This window comes from Aythya marila, assembly GCF_965140915.1.
Source record: "Aythya marila genome assembly, chromosome: 2".
NCBI classification, from domain to species: Eukaryota; Metazoa; Chordata; class Aves; order Anseriformes; family Anatidae; genus Aythya; species Aythya marila.
The window spans coordinates 81,004,814-81,028,516 of NC_139043.1; the positions used below are offsets into that span (position 1 = coordinate 81,004,814).

Genomic DNA, 23,703 nt, shown 5'->3' on the forward strand with positions numbered 1-23,703 from the left:
GCTATCTGCTTACAAGAGAAAAGTTAGACAGTATTTCCTAGTATTTCCTACAGATGTGAGGGCTTTTGTTTCAGAAGACATTGATATTGTTTTCATTCAAGATGCTCCACAAAGATTATCAGGTGTTTTATTATTTTAGTAACTTTATAATTGTTGGATTATTATCTTTAAATATATCAACCATACCCTTTTAACTTGAAAGAAAAAAAGTCAAGGAATGGCGCACAGTTCAGCTCCGAACAAGTTCATAAAGCCAAACCATATAATTTGACTATATCAGCAAGTGTGCTTCAGATGGCTTCTGGGGCAATTTATCAATTGCGACTTCAAAAGTCTGTGAGAAAGTTTATAAAACGAGTTGCAATGTATTATCTCTGTGACTATAGCCTAGGAGACTTCTAACGTATATATCAGTAAAAGAGACTTCTGTTGTTTGTTTACTGTCTTGGGATTCTTAAAGTAAATTTCTCATTGTTTTTGATCAGCTGAGGTGTTTTTACTCTTATAGGAAAATGAGTTCATCTTGAGTCCGTTCTCATTTTATACCTTTTAGTCAGTGATGTAACTGTCTATGGTTTCCAAACATCTCTTTTCTGAATGGAAGCAGCTGCCATGTCATAAGCACTCAATGTCTCCTCTTCATGAGTAAAAAGGACAACACTAAAGGAAAGCTTTGTACACAAACATTGGAGTCCTTATGTTCAGCATTACACTGTTAAGGAAGAAGCATATCAAAATGTATTTATCCTGATGTGATCTGATAGATACTTAAATGGTGTTCAGAGGGGCTTTTTCATGAATGGAGGTTCCCTGAGCAGCAGATCTTGCATTGATGCTGTGATTATTGACAATCTGAGCAGAATGATTACTCTTCAGGAAAAGGAAGAGGCATGTATCCCACACCTCTTGGTCAGTATTTCTCTTGCTGTGGGTTTTTGGAGAGGGCTGAGGTTATGAAAAGCATCACCCTTGTTGCAATGATGGGCATTGACCTTTCTTCTTTCAAATGCAAACTGTTAACAGTGTAGTAAGGTTCTTATTGGGTGTGCACCTTTATTTTGTGATTAACTGAACGAAAAGGGTTGTATTTCAGGAAAAGGAGCATAGGAATACATTGATTATGCATGCTCCCATATTCCTGCTGTCACTGGCTTCTTGAGACTATCAGCATGCCTGGCAGCACATCCCTGTGGTTTTCTTTGGCAGGAGTCTCCCTGCCGTGCTTGCCTTATAACATTGTCAGAAACAAGTACTAAAGCAATAGTCATTACTTAGACTGAACTCCCATTGCGGTAGGGAGCATGGGATCATGCCCAATGGTTTTGGGCTGGCTTTCAGGCAGAAGCTTTTTCCTTTACTCTGATCAGAACACTTTTTTTTTTTTTTTTTGCTGCTGCACTTGAGCTTCGTTAGTGTTTTTCAGCCATGCATGCCATTCCCCTATTGTGTAGCAAATATGTGTAAGGATATTCTTTGCAGTCTGTTGTGTACTATGTGTACGTATCACCGTCTCTTTATATAATCTCCTTATATAACACGCTCTCATGCCTACTGGGTACACCCAGTACACACCTACGCTTTTAACAGTTGCAGAAGTCAATCAGATACGGGTGACTCAGCCAGTGTAGCACCACTTCTTCCTTCCCTGCCCCTCCAAAAGTAAATAAATAGATAAACCTGAAGTCAGCTAGGGTTCAGAGACCTGAGTCGCTGTCCCCAGTCTCACTTCTCTAAGGCGCAGTCCTCAATAGTGGTCATTTTTGTAGCAGCGTGAGAAACCACAGCCAGTCAGCTGGGTTGTGTCAGGAGGAGCCGGGCGATGGCATCTGGAACTGCTTCTCATCCAGGCAGGCAGGAAGCATGTGGGCACGACATCTCCCCACGTCGCACAGCGCGGAAGATGCCGAGCAGCCCCGCTCCATGCCAGTGCAATTGAGCTGGGACAATGCAGCGAGGGAGGTGATAAAATAGCCTTGTCTTTTGTGGCGCAAAGGGAGTAGTCCCTCATGATGCATGCAGGAACAGCAGTCATGCCAGGCCTTTGTGCTTGCCATATGGGGAGAAGGTTCTCCTTGCTGCCACGTCCGTGTAAAGGCTCATCATGCTTTGGCCCAAACTGCTCAATTCTCCTTCTCAGTGGTGACCCCAGCAGGATAGCTAGGTTTGGGATCACTAGAGAGTACCATGTCCAACCCACTGAATTCCTCTGCCCACTTCTAGACAATAGAGTATGGAATACTGTAAAGAGAGAATTTCTATAAATGGTGATAATGTACTCTTGGGTCTCTCTGGGTGGTAATGTTTTCTGACTTAGTCAGAAATTGCTCCCTAATTGTTGACAGCCTTGAGGTAACCCATGCCCTCTGCAAGTGATAAGTAAGTAGAGCTAGACATTCACCAGTCGCTGCTCCTTTGTCTCTGCAGCACACGGACAATGCACCCTGCATCAGGCTGCGACTATCTGTTCCGTCTCCTAAAGTAAACGTTACTGATTTGGTTTAATTTTGTGTGTGTCTGTGTGTGTGTGTGTGTGTGTGAAATACACAGGAAGTCTCTCTGCATAGTACTTAGAAGTACGTATGAAATTTTTTTTTGACATTATAGGACTTGGAAAAAATGCTCAGTAGCAGTGTGAGGCAATAGTAATCGTACCAACAGGAATATTTTCCATTTATCACATTGTGAGTCTCCAAATGTGTATCACATTCAGTCATATCTGTTTTGGGTCTGGCATCAGATGAGACATAAGAAAAAGCTTTACTCATTCTCTTGAAAATTCAACTTTTATTTCTAGAGCAGAAATCATCGGTTGTGCTTTAAAACCTCAGAAAGTTGGATTCATATTTGTTTTTTCTCTTAAATACAGATATCTGATTACTGATCCCATTTTAACAATATACAGTATTAGAGTGGACAGTGAAGGAAAAGTATCAAATAGAGTTAAACATAACCTCAGCTATCGAGTCTTTGTTATCCATGGATGACAGCCCAGTTAATAAATGTTTTCTCACTGCGATGCTGGACTGGAAGTTAATGGTGAAACACAGCTTCAACATACTCCAGATGCTCAAGACAAGCAGACACATCACAACCATAATGGCAGTGGCATGCACAGAATGTATCTATAGGGGGTCTGTATTAGTCCACATTGGGTTTTCCCCTTTTCTAGCCCAGGTGCAAATGCTGTGTAAGCTAAGAAATTTGGGCAGGGAAAAGACTGGTTCGTGTTTTGGATACGTTGCTTGAAAATGGTGCTTAATGCTGGCAGGGGTTTATATACAGAAGAGGGAAAGATGAAAGAGGAAAGATTTTGGCAGAAGCTGTAGTTCAGGCATGCAGAATAGATATCCTAGTCCACATAATCATAAAAGTGTGTCCGCTTGCTAGACTTGCTACGTATCTCTCTCCAGTTGGGTTTCTGTCTTTAAATGTAAATGACATAGTATTGCCTTTAGACTTTGTGAGTCACTAGACTAGAGCCAAAAAGAGTTCAAATATGAAAAATATGTTTTGTTACATTTGCCATTAAAGGAGCAGTGTTATTTTAAGAGAGATGAAGACTGAATTGTTTCCATAGTACTTTTCTCCTCCTTTTCAGCATTTGCTCGCGTTTTGTTAACAGGATCAAGCTAAAAATTAGGGAGCGGGTGGCAGGAGTAATTTCTTGGCTTGCTGTCAGCCCATCCACAACAGCCTTTACAGAGAAGGATAGGAAAATCCATGATTCTCCATTGCACTGCAAGAATTCCTGAAATATGTACGACCTGATGACGGTTAAAAGATAGCCCAGCCGAAGCTGGGCAATGTTTTTATCCCAGTTCAGCCATGTCATGGGTCATGTGGTTCAGCATGTGAACAGGAAGGTGAGAATGGGTGAACTTTTGCCTCAGTCGTGCAGTCCATCAGAGAATAAATGGACCAAATCACTCCGCAGCTGTATCAGGAGGTGAACGGCTGAATACCTCTCACACAGAGGCCTTTGTGTTCTGGACATGATCTAGCATTATGATGGGACGCACTAGGCTGGGGCTCTGTAGCAATTACTAACCCATTATCACGCTAGAACATGAGATCATTTATCTTCTAATTCAGAGTGTCACCTGTTCTTCATTTACCAGTCAATAACCATTAATTACTTTCAGTGGAAATTTAAACAAAGCTTTTCCCCTCTGTTAAAACCAGTAAGCCATTCAGTAATGACAAATAAACCTGGAGCTGTATCTCCCCCTTTCCTCTCGTTCTCAGCCTGGAGTCTGGTACAATATGAACTCTTGGAGGAAATGCCTAGGAATTGATAGGTCAAGGGCCTTTATTAGTCTGAATGGGGGGGGAAGCACATTCCTGGCACTTACTGTAGGGAAAGCGTGTAGCTACCGCGTGCACATAGTTTTCACATTGGTTCCACAGGCTCTACCTGTGGAAATGAAGATCCGAATGTGGAGTGTGGTCAAAAATTTTCTATCCTCTGGCTTGCCTTTGCATTCTTTTACGGGCTGTTCGTGCAGACCCATTCAAAGCGAGAGCATTTGGTCACCTTTCTCAAAGCAAAACAGAACTATCGCTTACATTGTTTGTAATTTTAAGCATGTTGATTTTGTTCATACCTGATTTGATTGAGATAATTGTAAGTTCCAACAATTGTGAATGCCAGAAAAAATAAAAGAACCAGCAGCAATAGATTCTCAAGTAATCATTAATCTAAACATTCTTTCCTGGTAGGAGTTGAAGCAAAAATTGCTTTTAGCAACTGTATCTGCACTGTTTGGCTGTTGCTAAGCTGGTCCTCTAGAAATTTACTGTAGTTAAAGTTGTATTTCTAGAACAGTGATTGCTTGCTCTTTGAAATGGTAGACAGGAGTCGGTACATCCAAACATGTAAAACCTGTTGGGGCCAATTGTTAAAAGCTGTTTTCTGTTAGTATTTTGTAGCTGTCACCTTCAATGCAATACATGTTTTAAAGTAAAGAAGGATGACGTTACAACACTTTTATATTAATAGACAAAATCAGTGTAGAAATATTTGAAATAATCACTGGATTGTAGAAAGTCTCAGCATAAGAGCCTGCACTAAGATTATGTCAATGAGTCCCAATATTGAGGTGTTTAAAAGTGGAAGGATGACAAAAAATATCATAAGTCTGATCCTGATTTTACTTAGGCATATTAATACTGCTTTACAGAAGTGCATAGTGGATAGCAGATCCTTGTGCTAATATAGCATATTAGGTTAACCTACGTGGCATCTGAGGCAGGGGTATTTTTACCAATAAATGAGGTTTGGTCATTACATCTCTGCCAGCTGTGCTGCGTGCAATTCCAACAAAAACGGGGGCAGACCTCGGATTCATTAGATACAGCAAATATCCACTAAAGTCAGGAGGAGAACCACTATAATTGTTGACTGACTGACTGGTTGTCTAATCCTGGAAATCCTTTTTCACTCAAATAGTGCCTTTGCATGTGAGGAGGCTTCTTGTTTTCAGGGCTGCTTAATGTAAAATGGTCTGTGAAATAAGGGATTAGGTTAGGAGAACCAGAACTATCAATTACTTATTTAAAATTTTACCTTCCCATGAGGTTGTTACCACTGAGAATCCTGCAAGTTTGTCCAGTCATGAAGAAACAGGCTTTGGCAATTTACCGCGACCTCTCAAATCAGCAGGGAAATGCCAATGTTCCAAGAAAGCTAATACAAGAGATACGAGTTAAGACATCTCCTCCCCACAAGAGGAGTTTCATCAGCCAGTTGGATATTTCTGCGTCATTGGCTAGGATGTTCAACCCTGGAAAGGAAAAATAAAGTTGCTGCCATTGTCCTGCCCAGCAGGTCGTATCCCTAAAGCACAATTAATGTCAAGGACTTACACAGCAGTTGCCCAAAACCCAGCTTGCCATGCACGTTCAAGAAGCAAAAAGGTTCAAAAGGAACATGTTAATAAAATCTTGTCAAAACTTTGGAAGATGCATAAAATAATAACCAGGAAGAAAAATGACTTGCAAATAGAACCATTTAAGCAGAATGCATTGCCTTGCTATGCTGGACACTGATTTATTAAGAAGGGGGGTGGGGGGAACTGAGTATTTCAGGTGGTATGTACCAAGAGAAACTGAGCTGTCCCAAAGCTTTTATTAATCTGATTTGCAGAGTATCCACTACCATCAAGGGACCTACTAAAGTTGTTTTCTTTAAGGCTGATGTGAAAAGGTCAATGCAAATAGTGCTGTGGATTACACTGTGAGAAGATGACAGTCCTTTTTACCATATGGAGAGAAAGTTGAATTATTTTGTTTTCCTTTTCTGGTTATTTATTAAATGAGGATCATACTGTACAGGTATTCCCTTTTCCTTTCTAAAGGAAATTAAGTGTTTACATCATTTTGATTGATCTAAAGTAATAATTATTCTGTCCACCTATAGCTCCTAGGCAGTATTCTAGTGGCTAGAGCAGTGTCTTAGGCAGCATAAAACTGAAACGTACCTGCCGTGATACCTCAAACAAGTCACACGTGTCTTTGTGCACCTCTATTTTCATCTGCTTTCCTGCTTTCTTGTTGATTTAGCTGGTCACCTAAATAATGGTGCTCATCTGTCCCTGTGTTTGTGGGGAGGGACTCTGAAAGATACTGCTGTGGGAAGTTAGCGTGCCCCCCCGAAATGCAAAAATGTTGGTAGTCTCATCAAGTTGTGCTTCAAAACCTGTTGTGATCTTTGTCACTGCTGCCCAAATGGTTCTCTGAAAGAGAAATGTTAATGGGTGTCGCACTTTTCTACCAGTATTTTCTGTGTTCTTGTGTCAAAAGAAAAAGTTTCTGCTGCAGTGTTGTAATACGTAATATTCAGTGCATATTCAGCAGGAAAAAAAAAAAAAAAAAGATAAATTTGGTCAAATACACCATTAACTATTCTTAGTTATGTTTAAATTACGTGTTCATAATTAAAATCCCTATTTAGCCAAGACAAACATGACAGAAGAAAGAACCAAAAGGACCTATATTTTCATGATTTAGTGTTTGCCATCATTCTATGACAAACAGACAATAGTGCTCTGGATGGAAACGTTACAAAATGCTGTTTACTTTCCCGTATCTATGTCAATTCATGCAGTGTTTAAGTAAGTGAATCCATGCTTTTGAGGGCTAAACCAAGTCTCAGTGTTCAAAAGTAAACATATTGAAGTCTCCCCTGCAGAAATCCCTGCTGTGAAACAAATTGAATATCAAATACAGCATTGTTTTCCATAATAAGCAATAATTGAACTCTTGTCAAAGTTGCACTGAACTGGTTAATAGCCACCATGTTAGGAAAGTGCTAACTTCCCTAGCTAGGGGTGTGTGTGTATGTGTTATCTCCAAATCTAAAATGCAGCAATATAATATCATGTACCAGAGAGGCCACTTACATATGCACTGAATCTGACTTTGTTTGTCTTCCCGCAGGCCATGTGGCTGATGCTGCAAACGGATGAGCCAGAGGACTTTGTCATAGCCACTGGGGAGGTCCACAGCGTCCGTGAATTTGTGGAGAAGTCATTTAAGCACATTGGGAAAACCATTGTGTAAGTATGAATGTGAGACAGTAGCCACAGGTTGAACACTTCTAGCCTTTTGCATTTGCTGTGTTACAGAGCACTGTTTCTCTGTACTCCTCTTTTTTTTTTTTTCCCTCACTTTCTGTTCTGTAGCGTGAGGGTTTCAGGACATAAATGACTGCCACAGTGAATATATCCAGTACCTAAGGGAAAGTTGTAGGAGGGTACATCTTCATTTTTGATTCCAAAACTTCATTTGCTGTTCTCCCATCTTGGAGGCAGATGCCTGTTCAAAGATGTTAGTAACAGGGTGCTTTTCATTACCCTACTGCAAATGGGGTTTTCTGCCCAATTCTGCATTTTGTGCCCCCAGATCCCAGATATCCCCACAGTTCTGCTCCCATCCTCTGCGGTCTCAAGAAATGACACCTGCCAACCCTGTTCTTTCCACATGACAGCCCATCAGCCATTCCACAAGGATTATGTAGCAACTCACCCTGCGTTCCTGCTAGCTCTTCTCCTACCAAGCCATAAAAATGTTGAGCAGTGGGTGCAGAATGTTTACAATGCATATTCCACATAGTTTGATTGAAAATACAGAATTCCTTCTCAAGGCCATATAATAAAACCAGGATGGCTTGGTGAGCGCTTTCCGTAATTTATATTTTTATTGTTTATTATTTTTTCAATTTCCCTCCTTCTGTATCTTCTCTGGGCCCCATGCATCAACATACCGATCTCAGCTGGAAAAGGGAGAGGAAAGCCACAGGCTCTTCCATGACGCTAGCGCCAGGGCTGTTCCTCAGGCCATCAAAGTCACTTGTGCAGCTGGTGAACTTTTGACAGGGCCAATAAGTTTTACTTGGGAACAAAAACTTGACAAATTCAATAAATATGCAGAAGTGCACAGATATATACAATATTATTTGAACAGCCAGTGGGTGGCTGGGGAGGTAATAACATTTTCTCCTCAATGAGTTTTTAGTCTGGTTTCAATTTTTGGCATCAACTTCCAGAAAAAAAAATGATAGCGGGAAAGAGAGACTATATAAATAGAATTTCTAGCCCAAATGCTCAATTTTGGGAATAAGTTTCTCTCCATATTTTTAACATCTCTTCACTGTGAGATGTCCCTTTATGATCACTCATTCTCCCATATGCCTTAACAGTAGTGAGGTAGGACAGGGCAAAAGGGAGGGAGCAGGAGCTCTAGTATGCTTTCCCTTTCTTCTTTTTCCCCTTTTTCTATACTTTTGCTTCTCATGTTTATAATCTAATTCTTCCTAATAAGCATTGAAATTGATATGTTGCAGATTCACTTGTTCCATATAAATAAGAATTCTTGTGATATCAAGAACTTTTTTCCCTATCCAGTGTTATTTGCAAAAGGAAGAATGCATATTTGGTGGTGGTGGTTTGTGTTTTTTTTGTTGTTGTTGTTGTTGTTTGTTTTTTTGTTTGTTTGTTTGTTTGTTTTTGTTTTTGTTTTTATTACATAAAATTAGAAACCAAGATGTATCGGTCAGTGTCTAGCTGAATGCCTTTTTTTGCAGATGTTCTCATCACTGCAGTTTCTTTTGACATCAATACATTTAACTGTTAGCTCAAAATTAAGCTCCCTGCTCTGGTATTAGCCAAAGAAATCTCAGGGTGTCCCAAGGCTTACAAATCAACATGTACTTTTCAGAGAGTAAATTAAACTCTTGAGAAAAACAGAAGAAAAGAACAACAATTACCCAAATGCAAGTGAAAGTATTTATGAATAGCTTTGGTTATAGACAGGAACCTAAACGCTTATTTTAGATTTAGTTGGTCCAAATACACATTTTTTTTTGTCTCTTTTAAATTTTTTTTTACTCATATATGTTTTCATGTGGTGGACTGTGTATCATTCATGGTGGTGATTAGTGCATTCAGTGTTTGTACTGAATCAATCACTCTTAAGTTTCACTCTGGGGGAAACTTTAGAGTATTACTCCAGCTGATGAGGTAGGGCAGGTATTCTGTGTGTGCAAAGGCATATTCACATTTTTTTTAATTAAAAAAAAAAGTAATTTTCAAAAATTGTATAGGAATTTGCATGACATCTAGTGTCATGGATTTTTAGGAGCCTGAGTCTCCAAACCACTTTAGAAACAGGGCTTAGGCTGGTAATCATCATGGTTCTTTTGAAAATTTTCTTCACTGTGAATATGTTATTAACTTCTTAAGCCATTTATGGGTGTTGTGTAAATAGCTGTACATATTTGTACAGCTGAGGTGACACTTCAGGCTGTTTATTTCCCCTGCTCCTTCGATGGGAGTAGTGTCACAACTGACCTACTACCATCCTACAGCCATCGGTCATCTTTCAAGTTGTGTTAGATGTAGAGCATTTTTAAGGATTTGGAAAGTTTCGTTAAGAACCTCCATAATTTTTGTAGATGTCGGCCTGGCCCATGCTTTACACACTCCTTACCCTCACTGTCTTCTTGGCTGGGCAGCTGGTAACCTTTCACATTCCTTGAAATCCCCAAGGGCTTTCTACTCCCACCTCCTCCCATTTGGATATATCTTCTTCAGGGAGTAACCTGGCAGCAAAATCCTCCCCTTTAGTGTTGTGGGACCCCACTGGCGAGTCCCATTGATTTGTTTCTTTACAATTTATGACGAGGCACCTAAGGACATTGCACCAGAGTTGCTAAATGAGTTCATGCAAGAATGGCTGCTTTCCTTCTGTCTCCCATCCTGAAAGTTTGGATGTGATCTCTTGGGGTTGTTGCTTTTTTTGCAAGCGTTAGGAACTTTTGTAATCCCAAAAATTTATCTGGGAAATTTCCAGCAGTTTTTTCCACTTTTGTAAGTGATGGCACAGCTTCCCAGTATGGCAGTACAGTACACCTTTCAAAATCAACAGAATGATGGAGAAAATGCCCAGAAAAGATGTAGGGGCAAGCAGCAATTGACAGAGCTCATCACACACCTGCAAACACTGGGCACATGTGCAGGGACTTACCAACCCTACTTTGTGCTTTAGCAGGAAATGTCGCAAATGTAACAGCATCTTAGCTGTCACATCTTGATATTGCAATAGAAAATGGGAAGAAAAGCAATCCTGACTGCCCCACCAACCAAGTAAAAATATATTTTTTAAAGTTTTTTTTTTTTTTTTCTTCCAAACAATTCACATTAACTTCTACAGCTGAACTTCCAGGGCAGCCTAAAAAGTCTTTCCAAAAAGATAACATAATACTCTGTCAAAGCTAGTCATTAGCACGTCAGGACTATATCTTCTTGCCAAAATGAAAGACAGAGAAACTTTACTACATTTTTGTAAGTAATGAAACGTACAGCTGCAATAAGACTGACTGATTCCCCTCTGAAATTGACTGTGAAATGTACACAGAGGTTTCTGTACACTGTACGTTTTTACCCTCTAACACTTCTTTTTCGAGGGAGAAATTTGAAATTATATTTATATAATCCTCTGAATCATTCAAATCCAGCCCTTTGTACTAACAGGAAAGCCTCAGAGCTACAAATATTTTCCCCCTGTAAGGATTACACTTTTTTTTTCTTTTACTTTCCCTGCTACTTATTACTAATTAAGTAGTACTTGGGGGAAACACTTCCCGCCTATAATTTGAACTACAGCAGGGTAAACGAAACAGGCAAACGCTTGTCTTGACTAATTTTCTGTCATTAATCTTATTAAATTAGAACAGGATTGCGAAGATAGCCCGAAACCACTACAGCACTCAGAGTTCTTCGCAGAGTGCTACAGAGACTGCTGTCTGCAATGTCAAAAAAAAAAAAAAAAAAAAAAAAAAAAGTTCTAGCATTGGAAAGATTTATTGTGTTTTTTATTAAAATAAAAATACATGCACATTTGTTACAGAAATATTCATTGCTTCCAGGATCAGAATTAATTTGGGGAAAAGTGAATATTTTACTCCAGTCTTTTGGCTGTACACACAAATTTTATCTTAACTAGCATGCATGTTGGTCTTCAAAAAAAAAAAAAAAGGAACCCCAAAAAGGAGAAGTTTGCAGATAAGTTGTGAGGTCTAATGGGGTGAACTACTGGCAGAACTGGAGCAGTGGCCTCTTCGGTGACTGTGAATGTTGATCTTAGCGAGAAGTTTTTGTTTCATTTTTTCTTTCTTCCTTGAGATGGAAGTCGGGGTCACAGACACACGTGAGATTTGAAGGACTTCTGTAAGAAAGTAAAGCCAACAATGTGTTGGTAACGGTGCTGCTGGGAGGTGAAAGAGGAGCCATCAAAAGTCATCATCTAAACAGCTGCTGTCCTCAGGTCTGGCTTTTGCCCACCAAACATTGCTGTCTGGCAGTGCTGTGTGTTGTATTTAACAGCTCAGGAAAATCAGAAGCATTCAAATGAGGAAGAAGGGAAGAGAATCTCATAAGTAAATTAGAGATATTTGGACAAGTGAGTGACATAAGGAGCCAGCCAGGCCAGTGAAGAATGCACAAGGCAAAGCCCTCACTTGGGACTGTACCCCTTTTTACACTCTTCTTATTGTAGACTATCTGTTTTGGGGAGGCATTTAACCTGATTCAGACAGAGAATTAACTCTCAACATCTGAGATTACTTTTTTACGTTCTTATTGATTTAAGCTTTTATCTTTGGCAGATCTAATAACTGTTTCAGAACTCAAGTTGGAAGACTGTAACAATTTAATATCTGATTTTGTACGTTGTGAAGTATGAGAGTTTCTCCTATATGAAGGCAGGTTGAAAATTAAATATGATGTTTCATATTCCATATTTTTCCCCCACGTGGGATGAAATTAGTTCTCACAAATGCAGTTTGGAAAAATATCTGATTTCAGGTCAGCTGTAATGTTTTGTTTCTGTTCAAAAGTCCTATTAAAGAAAGAATAATGTAAAAATATTTTTAATGCCATTCCAAAAGGAAAAACATTCTGAAAATTTCAAAGCTTCATTTCTAGATCTTATTAATAGATTTTTCTTGCAAATTGACAGTAATGTAACTTATTTGAAACTAAAACTTTTCTTTCCAGAGCATTTTGATTTTCACAGAAGCATTAATTTCTTGGAGAAAAAAAAATCTTGTGAACAAAAATCTTGTTAAAAAGGGAGCATTATCAGCTGCTTTCCAGCAAAGGGGGAAGAACTTGAAAAGATTTCCAACACACTGGAAAAAAAAAAAAAAGGCCACGTAGCAAGTATTCTTTCCCAAAGATTCAAAATCTGGGGATTCACAATTTGGGTTTTTGAAACTTGAGCTTGGCAATGCTGGGAACTTAATACCAATGTTTTAACCGTGTTCCTTGAGCAAACAGCCACTGAGGACCAGAATCGTAAGAGCACAAGAGCAAATGTTTAAGTACATGCCTGCATGGTAGCATACTTGTTCTTAGATCTAAGCACAAGGTATCAGTTAAGCAGTCTCTGTGCCCTTCAATGCTTTGTTGCATCAGAGCTTGAGTTGGTAGCAAAGGAACTTCCAGAGAGTCATATTGAAAATTTCTCTACAAGCGATTACTTGCAAGAGACATCAGTGGTCTGTTGTATGGTGTCAGTTTTGCTGTTTATAAAGCAACAGGACAGATGGACTGCTCTGTAATCATGTGTGTTGGCCTTCAGTTCACAAATATGCAAAGCCCACACAAATAGTATTGACATTAGCTGTGGAGAATGAGCAAAGCTTTCCTAAGAAGTCACTTTTAAGTAATTTATTGTTTGGTTTCAAATGTGAAAATATTTTATATTGGCATATATTTGATTTTTAAGGTGTGATAGTTGTGTTTTTTTGTTTGTTTGTTTGTTTTCCCATATAAAGGCTGGGAGTCTTTAGCTGCTAATGATTCTGAATACTTTGTGAAATGTTCTTAGTTGTGCCACTCTGTAAAGATTGTGACAGGATGAAATGCACACGCCAGTTGCATCTCTGTGCTTTTTGAAAGGTTTCATTTGCAGTTGATTTTGTGGCCACTTCATCAAAAATGCACACACTTTGCCTTGTTTGCTATTCAGTCCTAGCCATTTGGACCTTTTGGTCCTTTGCAGTGCTATTCCTGCCACCCACTGATTAACCTGGCTCCCCTGGGTCACTCCCTGCCCTCCTCACATCCCACCGAATGCCCCAGCTCTTTGTCCTCAGAAAGTCCTCTGTCGCTGTTGATGTTTTTATAGCTTGAAGCTTGCTGTCTTACGGGATAGTTGTAGGAAATGGAAAATAATTGACATCTCCCAGAGTCAAAGAGGAAAAGAAGCATTCATCACAGCTAGTAATAAGTATTAAAACAGTAGTAATTTGCGGATATAAAACTAGCTTTGAATTAAATGCAGTCCATTCCTCTAGAGAGTGTAGAAGTTCTTGAGGTGAAGAACCTTTTACACAAGTGAATTTGTGCATGCACTTGAAATATGAACTTCTTAGTTCTATGGAAATATGAACTTCATAGTTCTATGGCACTGCTTTTCGTCCTAAGCAATCCCAGGGCACCCGTCTCCAACAGTGAGGTGCTCACTGTAGCAGCGTGGATGTAGACGGCATCAAGCTCCCTTGGCAGTAGCAGGGAGAATGGTCTCATGCATCCTCCACTGGGTACAGAGCAGTCAGGCATGTGGTCAATGCCATCAGCTTTGAGAGCAAACCCATCCTTTGCTTCAGTGAGAGCGTGCAGCTCCCCAGCATGGGGCAGGTGATGTAGAGGCGAATTACCTGCAGGCTCCAGGACCAACCTTCGGTCAAAAGCCTACACTATGCCATTCTCCTTGAATTTAGCCCAGTCCCAATTAGTCAAAATTTCTTTAGCCAGGGTCCCGTTACATTTTCCCCAAGGTATACAAAGCTCTTTTCTTGCCCACTTGGGCCCTAGGGAGCAGAAAACCCACTAGTCCTTGTGGCTGGAGCTATCTAAAACCACAACAATGTGAGGATTCCCCATGCCTCTTCGACCACGCTCGTGCTTCAGGATAGTCTGGCATTACATTCTCCAGTAAACAATTCTGATTGCAGTTTGACTACAAATTAAGGGGTTTGTTGGTGCTTTTGGTGGGATTTTTTCCCCTTCTTTGTTGTTAAAAGAAGAGGGGAGAGGGAGTTGGTTAGCTAATTGGATGCCTTGCTCCTGGTGTCGGGTTGGCCCCAGCACAATCCCTTTTATCAGCAGTATGGTGTCCCCAGCTGGGAGCGCAGAGGTGCCAGGAATAATTAAAAGTGCTGCTATCAAGTTCTACTGTGTTCACAATGAGAATTACTTTTTTCCTTGTGAACTTTTCACATTGCCGGGCTGAGCAGAACGGGTGGAGCTTTCTTCTTAAGTTATTTCTATTGTTATATAACTTCGATGGTGACATTAAGTGAGTCTTTACTGGCTGGGTCGAGCCTTCTGGAGACTGTTGGGTGTTAAATGGGGTTCTCTGCTCAGTGACCTCCAACAACAACTGACGTCTCCTGATCTAAGCACTTCCTGTTGTTTTACTGGTGACGGTTAGTTTTCTATTAAGCTCATTTGAGTCCTGCACATTTTTACCCTCTGCCCTTTAAAGGGAGGGACTAATGTTAGTTTTGGCTTCTGAATGGAAACTTTACAGTGCAGGCTTCAAACAGAGCAACTGTGAAAGAGAAAGGAAGAAAATTTAAGTTATAAATCATCTTTAGCATCATGTCATGACTATCTACAGCTGACTTCATCATGGCTATTATCTGTTGGAAATTATTTCAATGTGAAGTGTTCCCAGTATCAAGCATCCTACAGGCTTTGCTAGTCATCCAAAAGTCATGAGTTTTGCTTAAAAAAGAACATGGGATTTAAAAACTAGTAATAATACATATTTGGTACTTCCTTCTGCTTTTTGGTGTTTTAACCTTCATGGGTACACAGAGGTCACATTTTCAAATTTTCCTCCATAGCCCTTGGGGCTAGAAACCCAAAAATGAAGGCTGAAATTGTCAAAGAATTAAATTCTTCTGAAAGCCTGGGGGGGAGGGCAGGGGAGCAAAGAAAAATCAAATCTGTGGCAAAATCCCAAGAACTGGCGGTACAATTAGTAAGTGGGAGGCAAGGGGCAGTTTTCTTTCATTGCTGATGACTGAGGCTAAATAGTCTAAATCACAGCGCTGATTTAAATTACATAGATTTTACTTGAACAGAAAAAAGTAAAGGATTTCATCACCGTGTTTTTGTGCCAAGCTGGTTCAGAGCCCCATGATATACTTAGAAGCAAAAAGCAAGGAGCGGATAGGGTTTCAATCATAACTCTGGATTTTGTACGTTCGGTGAATTAGTTTTGAGACATCAATGTATGTTCCCAAACGTTTCATCCGAAACATTTGTTTTGAGAGGGAGCATTGTCCTCAGGCTTCCTGGCTGCAGTCTGCCCCTTGCAAAGGCAGAGCCACTCACCCATCAAACTGTGCCTGTTCAGCTGCCATACTCAGCCCAAAAATTTTGACCAGGACAGATGCTAAGCAAGTAGTCCAGGGCAGAACCAGATCACATAAATTACAGCAAATTGCAGGCTGTTCAACACATATGAAACTAATTTAGACAAAGGAGCTGACTGTAAGCTCGCAGGTAGTGAGTATTGTTTACAGTCCATGTATGTGAAGTGCCATGTCAAGCTAGGACTGAAAATTCAAGAACTGTTTTTGTTTTGTTTTTCCTGGTTAAGCACAAATTAGATTATGCAGCTTAATGCTATTCAAACAGAGCTTCACTTCCATAAAATTAACAGATTAAAGTGTTCCTGAAACTATTGGCTAAAATACAAGAATTAAAAATATTTTAAGAACCATTTTAAACAACTTTGACCCAATCCACAAACGAAAAGGTTCACTGTCATATTTATTTGAAGATACATGAAACATTCTGAAATCGGGATGTTTTATTTTCCCCTCACATTATGTGTTTAATTTGGAAGTCCTGTATTTTAGACCTTCCACTGAATCAAAAACCAAAACAAAGAGACTTCAAAAGCCATTGTTGCTCCATTCAAGTCTGAACTCTGCCTTTGTTCCTATAGCTAATGAGTTTATACTGTCCTGCAGGGAGAATTGACACCAGCCTCAAGTAAATGAAAGCAGGCCAAATGTTGGTAAGATCAGAGCACTAAAGTAATTATGGGTTGATTAAATGTTTATCTTCTTTACAGGTGGGAAGGGAAGAATGAAAATGAAGTAGGGCGATGCAAAGAGACTGGCAAGATTCATGTGACAGTCAATCACAAGTACTACAGGCCAACTGAAGTGGTAAGAAAATGCCCTCTCTTAGCTTTGCAAATGAATAATCCAATCACTCAGCCAATAAATTGCTGCATTTGGCTAGCAGTCTGTGAAAACGGCTTAATTGCACTCCTGCTGCCAGCTTTTAGAGCTCTAAATTAGCCTGCTTGATGGCCCCTTTGCAGCCAGCTACCTGGGAACTAGCAAACAGCACTGCCCAGGAGGAGCGGGTCTGTCTGCCCTGCTGGGGAGATGCTGCTGTGCCTCGTCACCCTCTCTGAATTGCAGAGGGGAGGCTTGGAGGAGTGAAATGTCACCCTGTGGGTAACAAAGTGAAGTATAAAACAACTTATGATGCCTTCTGGTCCTGAATTGGTTCGTGGTCATCTTTTCTCCAGATGCAAGAAGGAAAAGTAGAGGAAGATGGGCACTAATAGGCTTGATTTTTGAAGTCCTCCTTCTGTGTCTTTGTAGCAGTGTTTCAGTTCCATTCAGTGAGTATCGCCTGTTCAGCTTAGATTTTTGCAACGGGGAGCATCACAAAATGCCCATTTTAGAAGTGCAAGCATGCTTGTGGATTTTGTTTTCTCAGGCGTTTTGTGAGATCTCATTTAGAAAATGCTCATTTGCAGAGCGTGTCTTCGCTCCCAGGAGTGAAGTCTGGCAGACGCTCGCACTGCTGGCAGGCCAGGCCTCTAACCCTGTGCTCAAATCATCTAGTGAGCATGCTAGGAGACAAAAAAAGCAATGCTCCCAAGTCAGGCAGGATGGTGGCAGTGCACGGAGATGGCACAGGATGGAGCCTGGTTTCTGGACACGGGGAACAATAGGCCTTATTGTGCGGAGTGAGAGAGGGTGTGCCCAGGAGAGGATGTTCTCCTCTCCTGGGGAGGGTGACACCAGCCCCGCTGGCTGCTGACACAGCATCAGCTGTCAGTCAGCTCGTTCAGAAGTGCTGGCTTCAGCTTCCCGATATGAGCAAGGTGTGACGAGCACATTTGTCTTGACACAGGTTGCAGGGCGTGAGTGGGGAGCTGCGTGTGTGTAAGCGAACATCGGTTCTAAAGTGGAAGTTCAGAGGGGAATAAGAGGCTTTCGTGGTATGCGAAAAAGGGCTGGGCCCGTGTACCAGAATCAAATGCTAGGAAGTCATTAAGAGATGTCCGTCATTCTATGCTTTGGTAAGGTGTCAGGATGATAAGGAGGACACAGAGACAAAAGGACTTGCCAAACAGGAAAAGGACACTTGACCCAACAAGTCTGCGCTTTGTGAGACCCGCTTTCCTGCTTTGTCATACTCCTTACTAATGAGTACATATTCCTCAGCATCCACTGGTTGCCCTCGCTAGAGCTTCACCTTATTTGTGTGCCCAGACATTTTCTGCTGAAATAGTTTTGTCCACCATCTTCTCTTCATCTTTATTGGTCTATTTTGGGAACACGATTTCTGGATTTTAAATTCAGCTCATGACATGCTTGTCCATTTTGGGACGGTGTGTAAACAGAAGTTCTTCAGGAATGCTCATGCAATTGATGTTGAGTCTACACATGAAAACAGTGATGTATCAAATACAGAGCACAATGTGCCTTTCAAATAGCACTGCAGATAGAGATCAGTAGAGATCTTTATCTGAAATTATCTGGTCTGCCCTAGACAACCTATTTTTCCCTTGGGCTCTCTTCCGCTGCCCCCATCTTGCCTTGCATTTAACATGCTCCTTACTCGGTTCCCATGGAATCCAGGAAGGCTGTGAAAGCTGCTTGAGCACAAGCAGGGGTCGAAGCACCAAATGGGAATCACATTTGTGAGATTCCAAAAGGCCAGACCAAAACCTAATCCATTGCCAGAAAGCGAGGAAAAGCAATGAGAGAACTGAAATAGACTGACGGCGCGTGTCCCCTCCTGCTACCCTCACCAAGATCGCTGAGGGCAAGGACGCCTCAGGTTGACATTTTTGCAAGAGGCTTAGCCAGATCGGTTAATGGGAATTCTGCTGTTGAATCCTAGCTGACACACAAAATCCAGTGCTCAGATTCTCATGTCTTACTTGGAAATGTTTCTGTCTGTCTCTCTAAAATTTAACACGGTATTCTGAAAAGTGAAAATAAATAACATTTAATCTTGTATACAGTCAGTTCTGACAGTGCCAATACATTCATTTGAAAACACATTTGTTTTCTTCAGTCAGTGATCCCTGGGGTCAAGGCCTCCCATTGAAAAGCTTAGCCGTACTGAAGAAGAAACCTTGAAATGTGAGACTGTCTTCTGGTCAAACTAAGTAGACTCTTTGAATGCCTCGACTCTAAATCTCTTCACTCTGCTTTTTGACTGCTTTGGGGCCCCCTGATATTTACTGGCCTTGGGAATTGTTCCTGCTAATGCTTCTAATGCCTGTCTTTCTCCTTCAATTCTTGTGCCTTGCTAACGACAAACCTATTGCTATCATTTCTTTTGGCTAGTATCCTCTCAGTATCCTTTTTGACCCTTCTTTTAAATTGTGTTTGGAGACTGTAACCTGCTGTATGGTTTGGAGAAAAATGATTACTTCTGCCTTTCTTAAAATCAGCAATTTTCACAAGAGCTCCATCACAAGCTTGCTTTTTATACTGAAATTGATACAGCAATAAAGATGCTTTCATGCATTTTGCAGTCTTTTTTAGCACATGGCTGGTAAGGGTGTATGTTACATTCATTTGCTGCTCTAGGTATGAAAAGATAAGTTTCCACTGCAGTTTACTCACCTGTAGAATTTAGAAATGATCTCACTAGTCTTTTCAATTATTGCTACAATCAGAATGCAGGTAGGCAACTTAGTCTATCCTTGGATTTGAATAATCCACTTGACTTAAAAAATATATATATTTTAAAAATTCAAAACACGATTCTGTGAGCCAGCTCATTCAGTTGGAAACAAGCAACCCTGCAGCAGAGGATATTGGAACCATCACATCTCTCAGACCCTGAAGTGGGGTAATTTTTATAGAATTTGGTCCTGTCTTTAATTTTCTTATCTTTCAGCAAGATATTAACTCACTGTCATTTCTTGCAATATATTTACATATATTAGAAAAAATGGAATAATCCTAAAATTAACAACAGAACAATGGTATCTGAAGAAATCAAGTGAGATAGTCAAGCAGGTATTTCCCTCCAAGAGTTCCACAATCATTGCTTCTAATCAAGTTAAATATGTTTAAGTGTTTGAGTAAAATTGCTTCTAGTATTTTTGCATGGCAAATATTAAGCTAACAGTTCTTGGTGTTTCCATCATTTAATTGTGCTTTCTCACAACAATGAAAATCAACCTCAGGTCTCATTGGTCTGACCCGTCACCAGAGAACTTAAGATGTGTATTTTTCAGTTAAGAATTTAATAAATTCTATCTTAATATTTCTTTTAAAGAAAAAAAGAATGAAGGGGAGAAACATTTCAACCATGTGGAAGTGTTGTGTATGTTACAGGGAATCCTTCTGGTTCATCCCACCTGTTTCTGTAGGTGTCCCACAGCTTTTTTAGATTAGGAGCTGCAGGTTGAATTCATGCATTGCATTTGTTATGGACTGGCATGGCTGTAACTCTGAGGATGTACATAGATCAATGCAAATTTCCTTCCCTCATGCAAGCCCTAGAACCTCTGTCACAATGTGATGCTAATGTTTAAGCACACATAAGGCCTCTTATTATTCTTCTTCAAAGAAAAAAGGGTATGCTAACTTCTTCTTTTTGTTATATGCCTTAAGCAGTTAAGCATTTTTCTCCCTGTACTTTCTAGCACTGATATAAATGAAACTCCATGCCATAGTTAGCAGAAAAATTCACAGCAGCACAGTGTCCAAGGATACTTTGTCCTCCTGGAATTATTTCTCTCAAGCTGCTCTAACTTCTAAGAAGTTCCATATCCCTCTGCACCAGCTTGGTTACTTTTCAAAGGATTGCTTGTCGAATCTAAATATCTACAGAAATATATGAAAAAAGAAATTTTCCAGGTTTTCTACATGTTGCTTACACTAAACTTTACATCTTTACTTAACTACATGTGGCCTCAGTTGCCCTTTTTCTTCTTTGGAATTAAGCAGGACGGCTTTAAATTTCAGTCTCTTCAGATGTTTTTTAAAAATTCAGCTCTATGTTTCCCATGTTTCATAGGATTCCAGTAAAAAATTCCTTGGGGCATATCACATTCTCCCAAAGTCAGCTTTCTTAAAGTCAAAAACATTTGTGAACTCCTCTAAGTGTTCCTGCCATAAAGACCATTTAGACTCTAATGAAACCATGGTCACAAAACCCTGACTGCCTTGTGCTTCCACTTCAGTTTCCATGCAAGCTTCATTTCCCACTCTTAAGTTTGGAGCAGCCTGTGCTTGTAAACTGTTTAGATGTCTGTATGAGGAAACACGTGCTTCCCTTCCTTAAGGATCTTTATGCTCATCAATGTCAACGTGCGACCTGTATTAATAGTCACGAAAATGAAATGAGAGCATTCAAGGAAGAATAATCTTCAGATAGTTTTCCTGTCTATTTTCCTCACTGGCAGCCAGGTGAAGAAGTTGCATGTTGTCATAACTCTGGCAGTCTTCTCCTGTCTTTTTGTTTTGTTTTGTTTTTTATTTTATTTTATTTTATTTCTTGTTTTGAAAACACATGTCAACATCTGAAAACTACTGCTTTGGTAAATGATTGCCTCTGTTGTCCTTAATTCTCCTCCAAGCTGGCTTTGCTGCTGTGTCAGCCAAAATATTTATATCATTCCTTACTTAAGACTCCACATTATCTCTGCATTCCTTTGCCACCCTCTTCCTTTTCTTTGTCTCTCCTGCTAGTAAAACCTGCAGTAGATTTTTTTCATTTTAGTTACAGGCCTTACGTATCAGGCGTTTCAGAAGCATCTCTGAAAACATACATGTCAAATTCAGCCAAGTAAAATAATGATCAATAATAACTTGTCACTGTGTGCCATCCACAAGGCACTGAGCACTTTAAGCGTTTCTCTATGAGCATGTGGAAGAGGTAAAAAGCAATATCAGCACGTTTCAGCTCATGAAACACGTGTATGGCAGAGCAGAGGGACTGTGCTGCGTGAGGGAGGCCGTGAGGTGGTAGAGGTAGGAGGAGGAGGGCTGAGGGCACTGCGCTCTGTGCAGGAGCCACTGTTCCTCCACAGGTAGCACTCTGCTTTTTTTGTCTCATCCTGACTTCGCTTGCGTTAGCAGTTCCTTGAAAGATAGGAAGATCATTTTTACTCACAGGTTTTCCCCTCTCAGGTTTGAGGTCATTAAACCTGAGAATCTTCAGCAGGTTCATGTCTAGCGTGTCTCCCTGTCCTGTTTAATCCTCCTCACAGGCTTGGCGGGAGCCCTAGCTTACCTCCTTTTTTATGGGAGCAGCTACCTAATACGTACCCCTCCAACACTCCCACACACATTTCTGACTTTTCGCTTCATAACTAGCTCATTACATCAGTATTAGACAGCCGCATCCAGTAAAGGAATCCCTCTGGACACTGCTGTTTGCAGTCCTCATATGCTGTGCTTTACTCAGTTGCTTCTCTTTGCGTCATCCTGCTCCTCCTCTGCTGTGCCTCCAACAAAATATGTCTCTGGCAACTTCTGCAACTGGCTCTGTTCCCCTTCTTCCTTCACCACCTCTTTCCCTGCTGTCATTCCTGAGGTTTTGAAGCCAGCCATGTGTCATCTGTGACCTTCACATCTTCACTGATCTTCCTGAGAACATCAGCCTGTCTCTCTGAGCCTGCTCTCTGATCCCCTAATACCACAACTATCCGACAAGAGTAGCCAGAGGAAGAGGATGTCCCAGCCTCCTGGGGTGTAAGTTGGAGTGACTTTGCACCCTGACTGTTGCACCATATGTTCATATGTTACAAGATCCGTAGTTTTTTTATTCAGTAATGTTAGACTGGCTGAAGAAATCTATGACTAACTTTGGGCAAAGCTATTTTCCACTGGGGGTAGGTAAAGAGATTGCAAGCCCACTGAAAAGCTCATGTAAAGATAAAGCTGTCATCCAAGCAGAAGGGTTGGTGGTTTTAATTCATTGCTCATTTTTCTAAATGATGCTGACACGTAGCAATTAGTGGCAATCTTAGATGTGACAGATCCAGGCTCAACTCCTGAAAACAGATTTTTAAATTAAACTTAGGTGACTGGAGGATTAAGACTGAGGGAGAGGTGAATGAGGACAGAAGGCTGTTTAGCTCCGTAATTAGGCCCTGATTCAGCCAAGCATCCAAGCAAGTGCTTCACTTCAAGGGCATGAATACTTAATAGGGACAGTTTCCATACTCGGAGCTATGGACATGCTTACGTGCATTGCTGCATCATAATGTGAAGTAAAGCAATTCATCTGTGATGGATGGGAACTAGATGGTCAGCCCAAACTCTTGTGGGAACTCAGGAGGTGCCAGCTGACTATTCTTGTTTGCATGCTCAGAATGTGTGCTCACATGTATGTGAGCACAGTATGCAGGAGAGGAGATGCTGAAATACAGTTTCTTTACCCAGGTTGTCCTAGGATGGTTTTGCAGGCAAAAAGCGATTAGACCAAGTTCATGCAGTCTTTAGTTTTCATCAGCTGCTCCTGCAGTGACATTTCCTGTCCGTAATTCTTCTCCGCCTTCCTGGTGGTAAGAAGTCTTACTGCCACCTCTTCACTTATTCATGTTTATTCATGCACAGAAAGCCTTTCTTTATCTCACCTCTTATCCCTCTGCCTCCCCCTTCTCTTGGCTTGCCATTTGGCCTCCTCCCGCCTGTTATCTCTGTCTGTTGTCTCGCCTTGTTTTCTTATCACCGCCTGTCCCACACAAACACTCCCTGTGCTTCAGCAGCTGTGGTGGGAAATGCAAAGCCCCTGCAGGGAGGTCACAAGGGTGGGAGAAAGCCTGGAATGGGCTAAAGCCACAACCGAAGTCCAGGCACAGGCAGCACCAAAGACACATTCATCACAACTGCCAAGCATT

General features: G+C 40.8%; 1 protein-coding gene across 1 annotated transcript in view; it reads left to right on the top strand.

Moving 5' to 3' along the window:
- The window catches only part of GMDS (GDP-mannose 4,6-dehydratase), a 405,498-nt gene that overhangs the window by 316,153 nt on the left and 65,642 nt on the right, over positions 1 to 23,703 (top strand). The window contains exons 8-9 of the mRNA XM_082752810.1: positions 7,438 to 7,556; positions 16,657 to 16,753. Of these exons, the coding sequence (XP_082608936.1) occupies positions 7,438 to 7,556; positions 16,657 to 16,753 (216 nt within the window). The remainder of the gene's footprint in view (positions 1 to 7,437; positions 7,557 to 16,656; positions 16,754 to 23,703) is intronic.